The sequence below is a fragment of the Rhamphochromis sp. 'chilingali' genome (assembly GCF_963969265.1).
Source record: "Rhamphochromis sp. 'chilingali' genome assembly, chromosome: 17".
In the NCBI taxonomy this organism is placed as follows: domain Eukaryota; kingdom Metazoa; phylum Chordata; class Actinopteri; order Cichliformes; family Cichlidae; genus Rhamphochromis; species Rhamphochromis sp. 'chilingali'.
In genome coordinates this window covers 26,242,569-26,262,948 of record NC_137944.1, presented here as the reverse complement: position 1 = coordinate 26,262,948, position 20,380 = coordinate 26,242,569, and the positions used below count along the sequence as shown (strand labels likewise).

At 39.5% G+C, this 20,380-nt stretch overlaps 1 protein-coding gene across 1 annotated transcript in view; it reads left to right on the top strand.

Annotated features, from left to right (window-relative positions):
• Positions 1-20,380, top strand: part of crybg2 (crystallin beta-gamma domain containing 2) — a 37,416-nt gene that overhangs the window by 13,907 nt on the left and 3,129 nt on the right. The window contains exons 5-18 of the mRNA XM_080863632.1: positions 5,868-7,047; positions 7,371-8,126; positions 11,093-11,140; positions 12,293-12,411; positions 15,650-15,863; positions 16,695-16,834; positions 16,982-17,108; positions 17,195-17,230; positions 17,312-17,451; positions 17,587-17,713; positions 19,162-19,319; positions 19,447-19,573; positions 19,674-19,706; positions 20,169-20,281. Of these exons, the coding sequence (XP_080719758.1) occupies positions 5,868-7,047; positions 7,371-8,126; positions 11,093-11,140; positions 12,293-12,411; positions 15,650-15,863; positions 16,695-16,834; positions 16,982-17,108; positions 17,195-17,230; positions 17,312-17,451; positions 17,587-17,713; positions 19,162-19,319; positions 19,447-19,573; positions 19,674-19,706; positions 20,169-20,281 (3,318 nt within the window). The remainder of the gene's footprint in view (positions 1-5,867; positions 7,048-7,370; positions 8,127-11,092; positions 11,141-12,292; positions 12,412-15,649; positions 15,864-16,694; positions 16,835-16,981; positions 17,109-17,194; positions 17,231-17,311; positions 17,452-17,586; positions 17,714-19,161; positions 19,320-19,446; positions 19,574-19,673; positions 19,707-20,168; positions 20,282-20,380) is intronic.

Here is a 20,380-nt window from a genome sequence, read left to right as displayed (position 1 = left end):
CAGTTTATGTTTGTGTCATTTCAGTGTGGAGGAGTAGTTGTAGTTAAGTTTTTGAATTATAAGCACAAAATGGATACAAATATACATCATTTCTCCCAAGTCCAAGCTAATTTTGTCATGCTGCTTGTTTAATCCATCCAGATGTATATAAATCTTATAAAGTTTGTATCTGGTATGAAACTTGTATGAAATGCATACAAGAGTGGAAACAGATATAAGATCCCTAGAAAAATTGTGTGTGTGTGTGTGTGTATATATATATATATATATATGAATGAATGAAAGTGGCCACTTTCATAAGTGAATCATATATGTGTATATATATATATATGAATGAATGAAAGTGGCCACTTTCATAAGTGAATCATATAAGCCTTATATGATTCACTATATGAGGTAGGCCACATCTGATGCAAGTCTTTTTCTATTTGTTATCCATATGGACAGGAACACAACAAATCCTCATATTTGTAAAGTTTGTATTTTTTTTTTTAAAGTTTGTTTAAAAAAGAAAACAGAATAACAAGTAATAAAATAATACGATAAATAATATGATAAGTAGAATTCAACAACCTGAGTACCAGTATGGATATAGAATGTAGGTATAAATATAAGTATAAAACGTTTAGCAGCACAGGGTGTGATGACCAGCATTGATAAAGTGACAGTGTCAGTAGTGATTAAGGTGCTACAATAGCAGTTCTTGTCCATTTATGCATTGAGAAGTCTCACAGCTTCTGGAATGAAGCCGTTTCTCAGTCTGGTGATTTTGCATTTAATGCTTCTCAGCCTCCTGCCTGAGGGGAGCAGGACAAAAGTGTGTGTGCTGGGTGAGTGGGGTCCTTCATGATACAGGTGGCCCTCTTCCTGCTTCTGGAGATGTAGGATGGTTGGAATATCCACATTGCATGCTTTGTGTTTTAAAATGTATACGTTATACTTTATTGATCCCCGTGGGGAAATTTCTCTCTGCATTTAACCCATTTATTCAGTGAAGCAGTGGGCAGCCACTGTCAAGTCCTGACACGTAGAGCACTTGCCCTCATATTGTCACATTTATGTAACACAACTGTGTTTGCCATCATGAGTACATTTTTTTTTGTTTTGTCTGAAGCTGGCATTTGACCAGATGTCTTTATTTACTCGAACAAATAAAACTTTAAGTAGTGTTAAAAGGAAAAAATGGAAAGAATTTTGAGCTTGTGACCACACCTTGACCCTGTAACACACTGAATAAGTGAAACCTGCTCCGTTTGATGCATCAAGCTTAACAATGTTTTGAGCATGTTGGCTTGTGACGATAAAAGAGATGAGCAGCACAATTTTAAGAGTATAGAGCACAAGAAAATAGCATTACTTACTGGCATATCACAAGACTTTATCAAATACATTTTTGCTTTGCAACCTCTACATTATGAACATCTTTAAACTATCAGCAGGAATGGTGCGAGTCTTCAGATCATTTATGATCAGTGAAGCAGATAACAGGCAGTAACTTTTTGTTGCACATTTTTGGTGCCATCATGTGGCAGAAAATCCCCAGTTTGTGTGTCCTGCCAGTTTGGTCCTCGCAGGACACAAATCCATTTTGGGACATCTGGTGTTTTAAATAAATAAAATTAATTAATTAAAAAAAATCAAACATTGCAGTACAAACAAGATTGCAGTAGAAAGTAGCTGTTACAGATCTACTACTACACCTAGTTCAGAAAGGGTAGCAACTTGCATCTACTGTGACTTGTGAGACGATGCTCAATTCAGTTTCATTTACACAGTGCCAAATCACTACAACAGTCGCTTAATGGCACTTTATATTGTAAGGCAGACCTTACAATAACGCATACAGAGAAAAACCCAACAATCGAAGGAAGACAGGATAAAAGTCATGCTGTGGAACAGAGCCAGAATGCAATGCAGAAAGGTCTATTAACATACAGTGAGTGAGAAAGGTGACTGAAGAAGAAATACTCGATGCATCATAGGAATCCCCCAGCAACATACACCTATTGCAGCATAACTAAGGGAGGATTCCCTAACTATGTGCTTTATCAAAAAGGAAACTTGTTTCATGACACTTTATTTTTGACGTACATTTAAAACCACAAGGTGGCACCGAAGAGGTGTTTTAGCTGTGAGTGGTAGGTAATCAATGAAAGATTGCTATTACTCAAACATTAAAAACAGGCTGTAGTTTGGCCTCGCAGGAAGGGTGGTAACGTACGTTTACTGTTAGTTTTGAAATGATTATTTTAAAAAGAAGCCCTAAGATTTGTGAAACACGAATCATAGAATGAGCTCTCCAAGCAATGGTGTCATATTTAGATTTTGCGTCTGTTTTTGACTTTGGTAAAGATCAGAATGCGTCTTGCGAAACTCCGTTTATGCTTGTTGAAGGTGAAGAGCTGCATGTATTAGCTGGGTAATTTAAAAGTTTTACAGACTGAAAAAGAACAAATGAGGATTAGTAAGAAGTACAGTAGTGCTCACCTTTTTGCATGGCAAGCCGACAAACATGTTGCGGCCTCTGGCACTTAAAATAACAACAGGTTTCTGATGAAGAGGTGTGAAAGATGAGCAAGGCATTTAGCCAGCCCCACCTGTCATGCATTCTTTCTGTGTATTGAAGTCGGGTGAGACGTGCATTTCCACTTGTGATGACTCTTAGGGACCTCCTATTTATGAAATGCAGTTTATCTATTGAAAAAAAAATTTTCTCTGTAAAAATACAGTTTTGATATCTGCTGTATTATTTTCCTACCTTTGTCCAAAACTGAGGGCCCATAGGACTGTTTCTGGTGAGAGTATAACCAAAGCCAGTCGAGCTACTTATGTCTTTAAACTAAACCATGACACTGGCCTTTCCCTTTTGTTTTCCTTCCACGTGTGACCATCTGACAGCTTAGTTGAGACATCCATAGAATGTCAAACTTGTGGAGAATTCACTTTGTTGTAAATGACCGGAACATACTCGCAAAACCACACCTTGACCTGACAGAAGTGATCTTTCCTCAGTTTAAATGAACATGTTAGATAAAGAGTCTTCAGCGATTTCATCTCAGGTGTGTGTGTGCCTTCCTATAACATACTATACTTATGCTGATATGCCAATCTGAAAACAGTTTTTAAATCTGCACAAGTGGAATAAATTTAGACAGTCTAGATTAAGTCAATAGATATTATCTTAAGTTCAAAGGCTAACACAAGCGTAAGTTTATCTTTAGTATCTTGCTTATCAGTTTTATCTTGAGGAGAATTTTAGTAGTTCAATCATTTAGACAGTCCAAGAACAGAAAACCAAAAACGCCTTCAGCATATGGAAGGCGTTACACCTCTGGTCCTTTGCAGCTTCTCATGTAAGCTGGCTGTAGGTTGGGTGTGTGTTTTTTATTATGCTAGATCGAGTTCATCTGTTTGCACAAGACTTAAACTGGCAATCATTCAAGGGCACCATTTATAGGCTTTTACTGCAGATGCACTGTCTCTCGGAGTAAAGTCGAGGCCTTTTGGGTGCAGATATTTGTCAGTTTCAGACTGCGATACTTTATACTTTATACTTTTTTAATTTTTAATTTATTTTTATTACTGAAAGAAGCTACATTCCTGTCAAGAGATCATAAGGTTTCCCAAGAAATTATACAGAGGGTAGTGATGTTCTTTGATATTTGGTGTATGATGAAATGTGGCTGATTGTTGCAGGCCCGCATGAAGAAGTTTAGGATCACTGCCAGACTCTTCAGCCACCTTTCTTGACACCTTTATAATTATCATCCTCTACACTCTTGTTTCTAAAGAAACCTTTATGTCCCCTTGACAGGAATCTCCGTGTTTATGCAAAACAATAGTTAAAAAGCATTCCTTTTTTTCCCCATAAATCTTCCCGCTTGAAGGATTGAGGTTTGAGACTGACAAATGCTGCACCTAAAAGGTCCACAGCTAATGTGCAGCTCTCTTAAGCCCCCACAACAACATTTCAGTTGGGTTGAAGTCGGGACTTTAATTGGACTGTAACAACACCTTGGGATCACTGTCCTGTTGCACCATCTAATTTAAGCCAATTTATTTTAAATTTCTGTATTCTTACTAGTTTAAAAAAAATATGGGAAGAAAAAGAAATACATCTATAAAGTTACACAAATGACACCCCATCTATGTAGAAGTACACATGCGGTATCAGCTTCTTGGTACATGTTGATGAGCTCGGTGTGGTGACATTTGTGAGCCTTGCTCTAATGTTTTGGCTTAATTTTTGTGACTGGACCCGCATCAAACTAAAACAATTCCCAAAGCTTTTAAACTAAAACTGGATCAGCAGTATTTCCCAGCGTTGTCTTTCAGGGTTTCTAAAATTCTAGAATGCCTAAGTAGTGGGAATTCACCAAGTAAATTATTTTGGATATGTGTGCACACATAGATGCACACTTGAAACCTGCAACAGTATTGCAACATTTTAAAATCACCATTTAGTTTGACCTTTAAGACCATCTCCACCCCACATTGTAGAAGAGCAAATTGGTTGAGTAATTCACCGTATTGCTGTGACTGTATTCTTGTGACCTTTTAAATAATCATCCCTGCTATTGCAGTCATGCACTACTTTGTCTGAAACTGTAAAAAAGAAAAAAACAACATTTGCACATTAGAGTAAACACCATTTATAAATGAGCCTCTCCTCGTGGTCAAAGGTCAAATGAGTCACTAACAGAGGATCAAGTCAGATTTACTGCTCGACTTATGAAAGCTGTTTGATATTTAGTTTTGTTTCCTTGAACAACATTGATAATTGTTGTAGTTGTGCTTTTAGTCATAACTAGTATGCCCTGTTTGGATGGGTATAGCCATGGGATACAGACAACGGTAAAAATACATTCTTATAACTTTGATTTTAAAAAAAAAAAACAACAAAAAAAAAAAAAACTCTCACATCTCAAATCTAAGAGAAACAACCCTGTAATTGGAGAAATGCACAGTAAATGCATTTAGTCATTAAGGATTTCTTTTCCCACACTAACTGAATCTTAATTCTTGAGAAATTGGTAAGATCTGTTGCTTCGTGAAAGTATAATTAAGTATAAAATCTTTTCTTAAAGGGATACTCTTCAGTATTTGACCTTTTCACATGGATACTGTTTGGGAAGCTTAAAGAGTTTTAAATTAATTATTAAAAAAAAAAAAAAAGAGGGAAAACTGACCAAAGTTAAAGTAGCAGAGCCTGAGCTACAGTGCTTAACAAAGTTATGAGACCACCTGTCATAAAAACAAGTTAACGCAAATATTTCAAAAATCTTTCAAAAACTTGTTTAAAACAAAAAATACAGAGAAGCATTTGAAACTAAATAACAAAATACATTTTTTATTGCAAAATTTCCTTAAAGATTTTATCATGAACATTGTGCGTTTTTAATGGTATGAAAAAGTTTATATTCTTCTAAACACGTCTTTGGCGTTTGAATTGTTCTCTGAATCAACGGCCTGTCTCAGTTCCTACACAGCGCTTTGTAGTACTTACATTTGAGTGTTCTTATCTAATGTTTATATTGAAATGTGGATAACTTTGCTGGCTCTAAAGAGGTTGTTGGTGCAGGGTATATTCTGTAAAGTATTCAGGTCAATTGAATACCTCAGCTGAATGCATTTTGCTTAGGGTCATTTATATAGTACTTTTTTTAGCAGATATAAAATGGGGAACCAAAATTTGTGACATGTTTTGCAAACTTGGACGTTGCATGCTAGTCAAGATAAGCGATATTGCTTTGTATAATTTGCATTGTTGGCATTGTGTGTCCACCACACCCTGAAGACTCTGCCTTGGAGCTCTTGGTAAGCGTTTCACAGCATACAACCTTATTTTCTTTCTGCTATTTGTGTAGATCTTTGACAGCTTCAAGGACCACCGCAGCAAGTTCAGAAAGTCAACAGACGGACGACTGCCAGGAATCGGCTGACAAAATGAATTCAGGCTACCACAGCCTGAGTACCAAACTGTTAATAAAGACCTCGTCTCTCTCCAAAGAGGATGAAGCCAAACATCGTTTTCGTAAACTATCTCTCATTAATGAGGCTGATGCTGTTGATAATAGACAGGATGAAGTGGACTTTAGCAAAACGAGCACCTCGACTGAGTCAAATGAACCGGATCTTGACTCAGAGTATAAATGGAAAAATAGATTTGAGGGTGTAAGTCAGTATAAACCAAGTAAAACAGAGAATTACACTTTTTCTGACTCCCTGACTTACAATATATCAGACACCTCGTCCAGTAACTCCTCCTCTTCCTCTTCCTCGGCTCTGCCTGACACTACAGCATACACACGCTTCACTGACTCCTTCTCTTCCCCCTCCCTCCCCTCTCTGGAGGAACCTATTACCCTTGGCAACAGGTGGAGTGACAGGAATGAATTTTACCTGAGCCGTGAAAGCAACCCAGTCAAAGCACCAGCAGATGACTGGAGGAGGAGCTTAGTGGAGCAGGAGGAGCCTGGAGCAGCTGCAGGTGAAACACTGGGACGGAGAGAGGGAGGGTCAGAGAGTGTAAAGTCAGCCTGGGAGCCACAACAGCTCCCTGTATCCAGCCTTTCCTCAACACAACAAACCAGCTACAACAACAGTTTGGAGGAAGAGGACGGCGACTCATACCGATTTACTGGGGTGTTCACAGCCACACTTGTGGAGGCTGTCTCTGACCCTGTAGCTACTACTCTTTCTACTCCTCCTGCCTCCCCTGACGAAGACTCCACCAGCCAGTTTGACATGGAAATTCTGGTGGATACTTTAAAGAGCATGGGGCCTTCTCTGAGGCAGAAGAGTGTGAGCATACGCACCAATAATGCAGGCCTCGCCTCCTCTCTGCCACCCATTGTGGAGGATGCTCCAAGCCCAGTCTCTTCTGACGTGCCTGACTCCGTGAGCGGTCTCCAAACAAAGATGGAAGGAACAGGCGCTCCAGCCGAGTCCCTCAATGGACTGTATACTCTGCCTGCTGACCTGGGATTGAAGAGGACTTCCCCAAGAGACAGTCGTTCTCCATTGGAACTGATTAGGCAGAATCAGGTATCGTAGACTTAAAATTAATTTCATGAGCTAGAAAATCTTCATGCTGTTTCATTATTTACCTTTATTTATATTGTTTTTATGATTATGTTTTTGCTTATTGTAGAAGTCATGAAAATTGAAATGTTCTTTAAAGCTATAAGCAATTTATAATACACTCCTTATGTGTTTGTTCAGGAATTGTAGTATTTTTGAATGCAACTCATCAAATATGTCAGCACCAAAAATGAAATTGCATTCATTGCATTGTTTTGAAGACATAGATCTCATAGGTGAATGCTTCAGAGCTTAGCATAACTATGCATGTGTCATGTCACCTGCAGGATGGACACCCTGGAACAAGAGGTCTCAACTTTCCCTTTAGAGCATCAACTCTTAACAGTACTGTAATGAGAAAATCCTCTGACTCGTCTGAGGATTTAAAATCTCCAGTGCTTAATGGCAATGAAGTACCTCCATCTCCTACCACAAGCTCTCGCCTTGATCACAGTGTCCTCTTTGGTAACTACAAGCCGTCATCCACAGTTCAGACACAAGAAAACGGAAAAGCCCATCGGTCAGTGTTCCGCACCAGCTCCCTACCCGAAACTTTATCTTTAAAAGATCTCACGACTGCGGGATTAAAGGGGATGGGTGACCATGGCGCTGGCACAGAGTCAGGTGGATCGCGCTTTGAGCGCCTCTCCTTTCTTATGAATTCCTCATCCTCCTCTCTGAGCGTAGCCGAAGACCTGAACACTCATGTGAGTCGGCCTGCATCTCTGGCCATCGGCTCCCCGCCTGCCAGCAACAGCCCCACTCGCCTCCTCAGCCCAACTGGCTCGATTGACCTCCACAGGCCATTCGCCAACACAGACACTCCTTTATCAATGTTTAGCCAGACCCCTCAGATGGCGATGGGTGTGGGTAGCGGGACAATGGGCACTCCCATCCTGCAGAGGAGCCTGAGTAGTGATGCCGCTGTGGGGGTCCACAGTTCATTGTTCAGCAATGTTAATGGAAAGTCTCAGTTCCAGAGCCAAACAACTGAGCCTGACAGGAACTTACTTTCAAAATACAGAGCCTTCCCCGATGCCTATGTGAGTAATATTACATTTGTGAGAATGCTTTTGTTGATTTGACATTTAAAAATGTAACAATCCAGGCTAAGAAATGATCACATTAGACATGAAAACGTACAGTGTGTGACCTCTTTATTAAAAAATAACATATTCGATGACACGTTCGTTGAATATTTCTAAGTCTTCGAGTGCGGCTGCTCAAAGTATGCAAACAGTTGCATTAAGTGGAGGGTTGGGTGAGGTGTGAAAGGTTAACTATCCCTTTGATAACAGAATGAGTAAGAAAATCCTATGATTGTGTTTACTTACAGGCAGCTCTCATCCATTCTTCTCCCATTGTAAGAAATGACAAAACAGGTCAGCTCACAATAGGTGAGCTTAATGACTTATTATTGTGCACACAACAAATCCAGTTATCTGTGGCTTTTGTTGGCATTTGTATGCCAAACGTGCCATTTAAATAAGCTTCAAAATGGAATTTCTATAGAAAACCAGCAGTGATTAAAGGATGGGCCTGCTGGTAGTTCCAGTGTCATGCAGTGTTAAAACAATCCTTCAAAATGAAATAAATGTTCCTATTTATTATAAAAACATTCTATTTCTCAGTGAAGATCCCAAAGGTCACAGGATAAAGTGCATGTAGGTGAAGACTTTGGTTTATGTATATATGCCTACAGAGCTCATGCCTGAATGTTGGGACACACTCTCTTGTTCATTCTGCCACATCCTGTTTCCCACCCCCATCGAAACACAAAGCGCAGGATGGTTTTAAGCAGCTGCAGTTAGGAAGCACAACAATTCTATAAGCGATGGAAGAACATGAAGAGTGAAATGTCAGTGTAGGCCTGTGGCATTTGTAGCATCTAACACAAATATCGGCACAAAGTTTGTCCAATTAGAACTCTGAAGTGATCAAAGCTCGTGTAACACAATGTTTGATACTAATATTGACTTCTGATGTGCTTCCTGAGTTGTTGATGTGAGCCAAACTGTGGGGGAAAGATTATTTGTCTAAGACACGAGCATTACTTCAAAAGAGTTTTACACCCACTGATGTATTCTAGTTATTTCTCGTTATCACGTTCTCAAAGAATTAAGGAGATTTCATCCTGCGAACCCTTTTCTGATGTATATTTATAGTCATTTCAACTGCTTAAATAGCCGTGGTATTATTATTATTTTGTTTTTAAATGATCTCAGCTGGGTTCCCCACCCATCCCAGCTATCTGTCTGTTCCTGCAGAGACATGGCCACACCCTAGTTTTTTTTTTTTTTTTTTTTTTTTTTTCTTCAAACTTGATATTTGATTAGATGAATTATGACAGGAACACATAAGGCGACACCTGTGTGAGAAGAAAAGATGACAGCCGTTATCCCTTCTCTTCCCCAGTTTCTTGTTTGCTGCAGTCGTCAGTTATTTCATTACACGGTCAAACTTTTTTGTTTTGTTTTTAAATATGTGATTTGCTGAAACTGCACATTCCATTTGTGGTAGCTCATTTTATTGGAGAGCAGATCTTGTACCCAGGCTGCAGGGAGGGAAAGGAACAGAAGGTCAAACGTGTCTGTGTGAGTTTGTTTCTGTAGGGCATCAAGAAGGCAGTAAACTCTGCAGTCTCCATCGGCGACGTAGCTTTCTGACTTTGAATGATTTGTGGCTTAAGGTTTATAGTGATGTTAACAAAAGAAACGTGTGCAGAGGGCATGCAGAAAAAAACCCATCTGTTATTTAAGCAGGTGCTGCACTGAATGTGCAGCATTTGGCCTTGCTACTAGCCTGAGGCACAATAACAGTTGGCCAACCTAATCGTAATTTACATTTCCATCATTTTTTTTTCTTAATCAGGATTTTAATTGGTCCACTAGTTTAATGCCACAGCTGCACATGTCGTCTTTTTTTAAGTAGGTTTTTGCAAGTGAAAGTTTTTAATCAGTGATTCTCAATTACTGCTAACTTAAAACTCAAAAACTCCAAATTAATTATGATATGCAGACAATGGTCACCTTTTAACGTACGATATCAGTATGAACTACTGGGTATAATTTATTGTGAAAATGCAAAGCTATTAATTTAAGGAAAATTCTCAAGGGTTCAGAAACTTGAAGAACAGAAAAAACCCAGTCACGTTTGAGTGGGATTACTACCTTCTGTGTTTGTTTTTGTTTGTTTTACTATTTTGTCTTTACGTTTTTTGTTGTTTTGTTTTTTAAGTATGAATACATTTCATCCTTTTTTTTTATTTATTCATGTTTAAAATTTGTTTTTTATTATTATTATTATTATTATTATTATTATTATTATTATTACTACTATTACAACAAACATGTTTCTGAATTAAATTAGGTCAGGGACTCTTGAAACCTTAGCTTCAGCTGTTGCCACTCATTGGTCAGTAACATGATCTAGTTTGTAACCGGTTTCCTGCAGAGCTTCCAGACGAGCAGTGAAGTGATACCTCACCACACACCAGTATCACCGAAAACTCTAATTTGCTGTGGCTTCAACCACATTGCAGTCTGTCCTTTTTAAACATTCTAAAACCAATTCAGCTTTAAAAATAATTTATTTAATTACTTGTTGGGTGCACAGCACATTTATTTTTGTTTCCAGTGCAATGTCTTTCTTTGTCATGTGAGCTCATGCTGTAGTTCCAAGTCAGAAGTGTCAAAGGTTCAGTAGAGGAATGTATTCCTCTTTGTTAAAGCTGTCCTTGAATTGTCGTGAAGGATCTTAAGTCTTCTCACATCATCTTTCAGACTTCCTCAGAACCTGTTGAACAAGGTGACAGTACAGTAACACTGTTTGGATTGTGTGGCATGTTTAGAACCTGGGCGTAATAGCGTGTCTAAATCTTACATGCTCGTGGCTTACCAAGGCTGTTTTCTTTTCCCCCAAAGAGTACTTTAAAAAAAAAAAAAAAGTAAAAGAAAATAATGTCCTGTGATGTCCGTTTAATCCTTACAATTTTGCTATTTGTCCATAGCTTACCAAAGAGAAGGAACATGGAAAGCTTAATCCTCGTCCTGGAAAGGTGAGTTGGCCACACAAACCGCACTCTTCAGTGAGAGTTGTTTTCACCCACGTGCCTTTTTAGAAACGTGTATAAGCTGACAGCCACTTTTGCCACTAACTTGAACTAGAAAGTGGCTAAAAAGTAATGTCAGCTAGCATATTGAAGTGTAATTTAAAAATTGGCCGTTAAAAGCAGAGCTTTCTGTCTTTTAACCATTAAGTACACAACACCTTGCTAGTTTACCTGAGGGGGAATAAGTTGTTGTTACGAAACTGTTTTTCTTGGTAACGTAGGAGCCTACACATCATTTCATAACCATTCTGCAGTAGACGACGCGGACTGTCTGGTTAAACGATAGGATTGTTATCAGATGCTAATAAAAACCCTCCCAAACCTCTTCTGTGGAATTTCTGCCTTTGATTGGTAACTAAAGTGCATACCTACTACACTATTGCCTGTACCATTGTGGCCTTGTGTTAATTTCAGACCTGCTTGTGCTTGTTGCTGGAGAGCTCTTCGATTTTCTCACTGAGGTTAACCACAAATGATTCTTAATAATTGGGGAGGAGCTTCCATTTAGGTTTAGGTTCTCTCCCATGCTGTAGGGCCTTAAAGCTGGATGTCCCAAACATGTCTGTGCTTTAGACTTGGGCAGGTTTTTGTTATTCAATAAATTCCATATATACACCAATATATGCACATCTGTACCTCCATTTTCTCTTGTGATGTGCAAAATTTTATTCCACTTTTTAATGTTCTTGCATAGTTGCATTTCCTGATTATCAACAGAATCTAGAAGTTTGTAATCTCAATACCATATAGTCAGCTTTCTACTCTTTTAGTATTAAACGCCTAAAGGTTAAGGTTGAATATGAAACTGGAGATGATGCCATTCAACAGTGTTGGCTTTATTTTCCTTTGACAATATAAAGGACTCTTCTGCAGCACAGGATAAAGACTGCAGTAATTCTGTCTTTTCTACAGTTTCATCCCAGGTGCTTGCGTAGTATTAAATGACATCTACTGTAATGTTAACACTGATTATATACTCAACGTAATTCATAATTATTATTATTAATATCTGATTATATGACCTGCAGCCTTAAAACATCTGATTTTACAAGTGTGCAGTCATAATTTATGCTAACATTTTGTCTTCCTTCCGGCTAGATGTATATTTTTGACCGACCGGGTATGTGCGGCCAAAGGATTGAGGTACACGGTGATGTCATTGATGCTACACCCTGGGAGCTGCAGGAAACCATCTCTATCAGGGTGATCAGAGGAGGGTAAGTGCTGGAAGCATTTATTTATTTATTTCCCCCTTCTCCCATAAAACAAATCCATATGGATCCTCTTGCTGTCGGTAACAGATATTACTTGTTGTCTCGTTTGTATTTTTGATTGTATTTTAGGCATGCATGTATGTATTTAACTTTGTAAAAGGACAGGACTTTGGACTTTTCTTTTTTCTTTTTTTTTACATATTTATTTATTAGGTTTTAACTAGTTTTACATAATATACAGTGAACATAAAATAAAATAATGACAAAAGGCATAATAATAGAAACACAAATAAAGCAAGCCATAGCAAAGGGGGAGGGGAGGGCAGGCATACATTTAGAGTTGGATGTCTCGAGACCGGCCTTGGTCTCAAGACCACTTTTACATGGTCTTGGTCTCGACGGACTTTTGTTTTGGTCTTGTCTTGGTCTCGATACCCTCTGGTCTTTTTTTTTTTTTTTTTTTTTTTTTTTTTTTTTTTTTTTTTTTTTTTTTTTTGTGTCCCGTTTGGATCTTTAGCCATCAGAATTGTTGTCTTAAGGCCAAGAAAGATGCCAAGCGGATTTATTTTACCAAGTGGATCATCATGGCCTTGCCATATTGGTCCATTTGATTGACCTTTATTATAATTATGAATTTATTTTATTTTCAGTTGCTACAAACGGGACAGACATGACTGGGGGATAGGACAGGGAGAAAGAATGAAAGAAAGAGAGGGAGAGAAAGAAAACCAAAGGGGAGAAGAGACGGTGAGAAGGGGGGGAAGAAAGAAAAAAACAAAACAAACAACAACAAAAAAAAACCCACCTGGGTCACCTGTATGGAGAAAAAAAACAGAAGAGAAGGCAAACAACAAAGAGCAACATAATAAAAAGAAACAGCACTATCACAATAAACTAGCTAGCAGTAGATATCAGTAGATACTAAATAATAAACGATATTGTGCAGCACGCAAGATAGACAGCGCACAATGTGCTTTGAGGCAGCAGCCAAGAAAGCTGTAGTCCGCGTCTGTGAATACCCGTGTGTACACCTGTGTGCATACCTGTGTGGATCAGCATGCTTGCATTCCAAAGGTTTCTCCATGTAACGATCTGCTAGGGAGTGTGGGGGGGCCACAGCCCCGTCCCCCAGGGTATGAAGCAGGTATGTAGGAGATCAAAACTCCAGACATCCAGAGGCCCCCAGAACACAAGAGACCAAGGAAGACCAACAGAGGGGCAGCCGCGCCACTGTCCCAGTAAGAGCTAAGGAGAGTCCCAGATGAGGGCTCACTCAGCAGCCGCGGAGCAGAAGCCAGGGGGAGTTGCAGTGACGCGCCCGTGAGCTCCACCGGCAGCCAGCTGTGCCTGAGTGACTGAGCCCCAGGCCGAGAGGCCGGGGGCACCCCACCTCCGAAGTGGCCCGAGCGAGCCCCAGGCTCCAGGCCCCGATAAGCGGCCGCCAAGGAGTGAGCCAGTGTGTACCTGGACGCCCACCCCCAGACACAAAGAACCACCAACGCACCGACACCTGAGGGAGTCCGCCACTGGCAGGGGAAGTGGTGGTGGGTGGAGATAGGCCTCCAAACCCTCTGGTCTTGACTACAAGTCTAGCATACATATCAAATTAGCACTTTAACTTGGCCTAACCGATTTATTACCTTTTCCCAAAAGACTTTCACCTGTGGGCACTCCCACATGCAGTGAAACAAAGAACCCCTATCCACGCCACACTTAATACAGGTGTCTGGGACTTTGGACTTTTAAATGCTTTTATTTACCAAATGCAGAAAGTAGCGCTTTCTTACTACATACTCACTGCAGAGTTATGCATTAATATCTAAAAGAGAAAAAAATGGCATTAAGTGACACAAAGCTTTTCACAAGGAAATAAGTAAAGAAGTTTTTCATGATTTACTAGATTTTTCTTTTTCTTTTCTAACCAGAAACTGTTTAATCACCAGATTTTATAGCTGCAAAACCTTTTGTCAAGTGTACTACGTATATCTCACTTTAAGGAAATTGTATTTAAAATAGCTTCTAACCTTTGCTATATATATAATTTTGGTTTTGTCTTTTAAATGTCAAGTGTTTAGCAAGTCAGCGGTTTTTCCAAATAAAACTCTCTCCGGATGTGATCAGGTAGCGTTATAAAAACAAGACTGCTATTGATGTGCTGTGGGCATGCAAATTCCTTCAATCGTTAACACACCCCAAACACAAGCTTAAACACACACCTGCCTCAGACATGGAATGTTTTGTCAAACACAGCCAGCTCTGTGAACCTGCAGTAACCCTGCTGGTGCTGCGCTGGCCTGTACTAACACTAGACTAATGCTTCCTCAGCTTCTTACAATGAGATGATTATACTGTCAGTTCACACACCATTTCCTGCGCCACTACCCAAACCACAGCTAATACTCTAATGTAAGAATGCAAAGTAAGTGGCATTTGTAGGCCATCAGCCTCTGACTTTAAAAAAAATCTGTCTTTTATAAAGAGATTACCTTTATCAAGCAGCTCAAGTGTTGGGATTTTATTGGTAGCATACTGCATATGGGTCCATTTTAAAGGTACTTGTACACTGCTTGCATGTTTCTACTATGGTGTCTTCTATTTTTACTCATATTTAGAGAGGAATATTCATTTATTAGGCTATATTTATTGATCACATTTCACATAATCCTTGTAACTGTAGCAGCGCTGGAGTTGCACAACATTTACCAGACCGTGGTAGAAAAACTGCCTGACATTCTTCATTATTAGCAGTGCGTTTGATTGCTTGTTCATGCAGAATTTCATCTATAAGAAAGAGAAAGTGTGTGTTGTTCTATTTAAAGAGAGGGCTGTAAAAGAAAAGCCAATCTTAAAAAGTAGCAAAGTAGTAGGATTTCATTTAGCTTCTGATTCCCATAAAGTTTTGTGCCTTGGGTTTATTAAAAGCAAAATTGTAAAGTAGTGAATGACTAGTGTCAGGTTTTTAATGTCCCTGCCTCTAAAAGTCTTTTTGTTAGTAACAAAGCCGTATAGTTGGGTAAAATCAACACTGGCATTAATGAGAGTAATAACAAATACTATCTCTACATTAATAATGAGAAATACTCGTTGCTTTGACACATCAGAATGATGTTGCAACAGTAAATGTCTATGAAAAGTGCATAAAATATTATCAGGAGAAACAACGGTCATACGCAGCAGGCTGTAACCTTACACTGCCCTTTCTTTTCTTTTTCTTTTTTTCTTCTTCTTTTTAATCCTTTAGGTGGGTGCTTTATGAGAAACCCAACTTCAAAGGGGAGAAGATTGCTCTGGATGAGGGTGACATCGAGATTACTTACCCGTTCAGCCCTCCAGAAGAGCAGCAAGAGAATGAACAGAATGAGGGAGAAGAGCACAACGGAGACACAAATGATGAGCAAAAGGAGACCAAGCCAGCCAGGAGGTTCCTCATCGGATCCATACGAAGAGCAGTGAGGGTAAGAAGAATTTTCTTTCCCTCTGTTGTCGCTGGTTGTTGCCACAAAGCCTGAATTAGGATTTGAAAGCTAACTGAGTGCAGTGGAACATTTTATTGCAGAATCATTATATCAGCATGAACGGCTGATTTCTTAAATGTTTTGTTTTCAATCTTGCGAGTGGCTGTTTGCTCCTTAGCTCAATGGCACCATCTAGTGTCAAAAATAAGTGTCAACACTTGACTGGGCCGACAAGTATGACAAGTCAGATACTACTACAAATGTACTTTGTTTTAAAGGATTGAAACATTGAAGCATGAAAATAAATATTTAATTATTTTCTACTATTTTATTAATCTGAGATATATGGACTATTCACATCAAAAAGCCTGAGACACTTATCTATTGCATATATTTATTTTTGTTTTAACATGCCATACCTATATAATGTCACCTGCGTGGGTTGTCTCCCAGTACTTGACGGTGATTGGTTGGTAGAGGTGTCTGTCTGACATCAGCTCATTCTGTATTCAGAACAATAACAGTGTTGCTCTGTTAGTAAAGAGTATAACATTCTTTATCTTCAGATGGCATTGTGCTCCCATCCTTTTTCTCACCCATACTCTTTGAAAATGCCTACAGACTGACATATTTGATTTTCCTCAGAAAACAAATCAAGTTAAAATATCTGACAATCCAGACCCAACTGGTGCGAAAGCTCCTTTAACAGAGGTTGGACAACTTTCTTGTCCATGCTGGAGGTGTAAAAATCTACTCATTATGATGTTTATCTGTAAGTCACGTGTTTCCCATGTGACAGCAGCGTTACAGCCTCCCTCTATCCTCCCTCAGGACTACAGCGTTCCAGAAATCAGCCTTTTCCCTGAAGAGGAAGCGGAGGGAAAGAAAGTCATCTTCCGAGATACTTCCGATGATGCCAGGATTTTTGGTTTCCCCATTAAGGCCAATTCCATCATTATTAACGCAGGGCTGTGAGTGATGTTGATCTATTCAAAATGCTTTGTAAAGCCAAAATTAATATGATACTGATCATTTGTCACTAGTGTTGCATTTCATCCAATTTGACAAATCAGATTGCTTTAATGTTTTTTACTGACATCTATTTTTCTGCTCTTCAGGTGGCTTGTGTTCGCACAGCCTTTCTTCCAGGGTGTACCACGAGTCCTGGAGGTTGGGGGGTACTCAAACCCAGCAGCCTGGGGGGTGGAACAGCCCTATGTGGGGTCATTACATCCACTCAAAATAGTAAGTGTCACTTCTAGAAGCACTTACAATCTGCCTTCTTTATCACTTGCACTTAATTTGGATTTCTTTTTCTTTTTAACTCACAGGGTGAACCACAGGTGGAAAATCTGAATGATCCAAAGGTGAAGAAGGATGAATTTTCCTGTTCACAAACTGCTACTGAAACTATTACTGAAACTTAAAAGCTGACTTTTTGTCTCCAGATGGTGATTTATGAAAAGCCCTACTTTACTGGGAAATCGAGGACAATAACCACCAACATGAGAGACTTTATGACCAGAATAGAGAGGCAGCAAACAACCTTTATGTATAACGTGGGCTCTCTTAAAGTACTAGGAGGAATGTAAGTGGTATTCTTGCCTGTTTGTATTCGGTGATCCTTGAAAAGGCATTTTGCAAGTTTTAACAGCTGCAGATCACATCATTACTTTGTTTTTGTTTTGTTTTTTAAGCCATGTGCCTTTCTCTGTTTCTGTAGCTGGGTGGGCTACGAGAAGGAGGGTTTCCGAGGCCACCAGTACCTGCTGGAGGAAGGAGAGTATCATGACTGGAGGGTGTGGGGAGGCTGTGATGCTGAACTGCGCTCTGTTAGGGTCATTCGCGCAGTAAGTTACAATGACTTCATAAGAACTAATATTTGTTCATTCTTCTCATGTTTCGAAGTCTTTAAACGAAACCGCTGTGGCTCCCAGTAAGTGAAAGCTGCACATTAAATTGCAAGAGGGCCGTTTAACTTGAAATTGTTAATACATGTCTCCGGTCTCGAGACCACGTAAAAGTGGTCTCGGTCTTGTCTTGGTCTCGCTGTCTCAGATCGACACAGTTGTCGGGAGATTTGGAGTAAACAGTATCCATGACACACAACGTAACGTTCGATAATGTGTCATGCTCTAAGAGCCGTGCTCAGAGAGTGCTTTGTAGTGAATCAGAAGAGTCGACTCCCATTGAGCGAGAGCCGGCTCCTCACTTAATTTCCTTTCGCTGCTCAGCTCTCACACAGTGGCTCAGCTATGCTCCAGTTCCTCCATATTGTGGCCAATTACATCATGTGAAAAACAGAGAGGGTGAGAGACGCGACAGTCAAGTGGAGTGTGCGTCTGTCCTCTCAGTAAGTGAGTGAGACAGTAGACAGCGGTGAGGAGGGTTGTGCAAGTGCATTGCAAAAACACATAAATATGCCTGACACCTGTAAACGAAGCAGCATCTGGCTGCAGTTTAAAGACTTTTTTTTTTGCCTCGTCTCAACTTTGCCTTGGTCTTGACTAGGGCTGCTCGATTATGGCAAAAATGATAATCGCGATTATTTTCACTGAAATTGAGATCTCGATTATTTGATGATATTTATTTAACAATAACAATGTATTGAATAATGACTTTAAAGATTGTCAAAATTTAATATAAAATAGTGTGCAAATACTGATAACAGTGCAAATGTTTGCAATATAAAAAATGAATGAAAAATGTAAACATCTATGTTTAGTGAACTTTGCAGTGTTGCTCTGTGGTGCAGCTACGACACTGTAGCAAAGTTTACACACTGTGTCTACTTGATCCACGTCTGACTCCGCGAACCCATAATGTTTCCACACCACTGAAGTTTTCTTTACCTCTCTTTTCAACCAACGGCAGTCACTCTCCTCTCCAAATAACTTCTGCTTAGCTTTCCGAGCTTCCCTCGGGTCCTCTTAATTGTTGTGAGGAGTGTTCGAAATGCAGAGAGGTGCGCTCGATTTGCCACACGGAGCAGCGCGAGAGTAAAGCACGAGGGAGGGGCTAATAATCGGCTCAGTCATTTTTAATGATCGTTGAAAGCCCAGATCGTAATCGTGATTAAAATTCGATTAATTGAGCAGCCCTAGTCTTGACTCGGTCTGTCTTGGTATAGTCTTGATCTTGGTTTAGGTGGTCTTGACTAAAAGTCTACAACAAACTCATAACAACAGGCTCCAGAGAAATGAAGCGACTCCGATATGATTTATATTATCAGTAACGTGATAAATATTAGAATGCAGACTATTAATCAGTTTGTTTGTTTTTTTTTTGTCTCTTGCAGGACTTGACAGACCCTGCCATGGTGATGTTTGAGCAGCTAGAGGAAGACCAAGATGGAGTGCAAGAGGAGAAGACCTTCGAGGTGACAGAGGCCATCCCTGACGTTGAGCTGTTTGGCTACAAAACCTCCACGCGTTCAATCGAAGTAATCAGTGGGGCGTAAGTGTGTAGAAGACACCAGTATTTTTTATTTTTTTTAATATATATATTTTTCCCCTCTTCTTACATTGTACCGACGAATTGACAGGTTTTACAATAATCAGGTATTTGTTTGTCTTCCTTACAGATGGATCGCTTACTCGCATGTGGACTTTTCTGGTCACCAGTACATTCTAGAGAAAGGCTTCTACAATAACTGTGCTGACTGGGGGTCTCAAGACACTCGTGTCTGCTCAGTTCAGCCCATCTTACTGGTGAGAATCACTGGGAGTCGTATCTTCAAACTGCTAAACTAAGAACTGTGCAGACATGTAATTCTTCTGTTTGTTTTGTTTTGTTTTGTCTTGTTATTAGGCTCCAAATGACAGTTCAAGGTCCAGGGATGAGGTAAGTACAGTCATGTAGAAAGAAAGCTTTCATGGGGAATTGAATTGAAGCAGTGTTGTAAAGAAGAGACTGTCTGAATTGCTCTAAGCTTGGGTTATGCAGGGGTTTTTTTGTTTTGTTTTGTTTTTTAGTTATTTTGCTCCACTGTTCAAAGGTCGACAGGCTTAGTGTATAACTTATAAACTGCAGTAGAGTTTGTTTTTCTTCACCTTTCTCTGTCCCCTGCCTGATAGTAGTCCCAAAACAATGTGCGAAGGTTACATTGAACTGTATTACTTGAATCCAGAGTTTCTTTTTGTTTGCTTAAAACCTTTTTCAAGGATGGAGCATATCTTAAAGCTAATAACTTGGTCAAAGTTAAGCACCTTGACATTTTCCCTGTTAACTTTGCTTCTGTCACAGTACCGATATAAATGTTCTCAGCTGGCATCTCACCTTGCTTTGCCTATTTCTTCTTGTCAGATAAAATTGTACTCTGAGCCAGACTTCCAGGGAGAGTGTTACATCTTTAACTGCAAACAGGAGGAAATGCCAGAAAAATTAGTTACCAAGTCATGCAGAGTGACGGGAAGAAGGTGAGTAAGCAGGAAGTAAAGTGAGTAAAAGTTAGAGTTGACATGATTTGGTGTGTGTGTATTTTTTATTTTTTCAAGTCAATAAGCAAAGCAATAAAG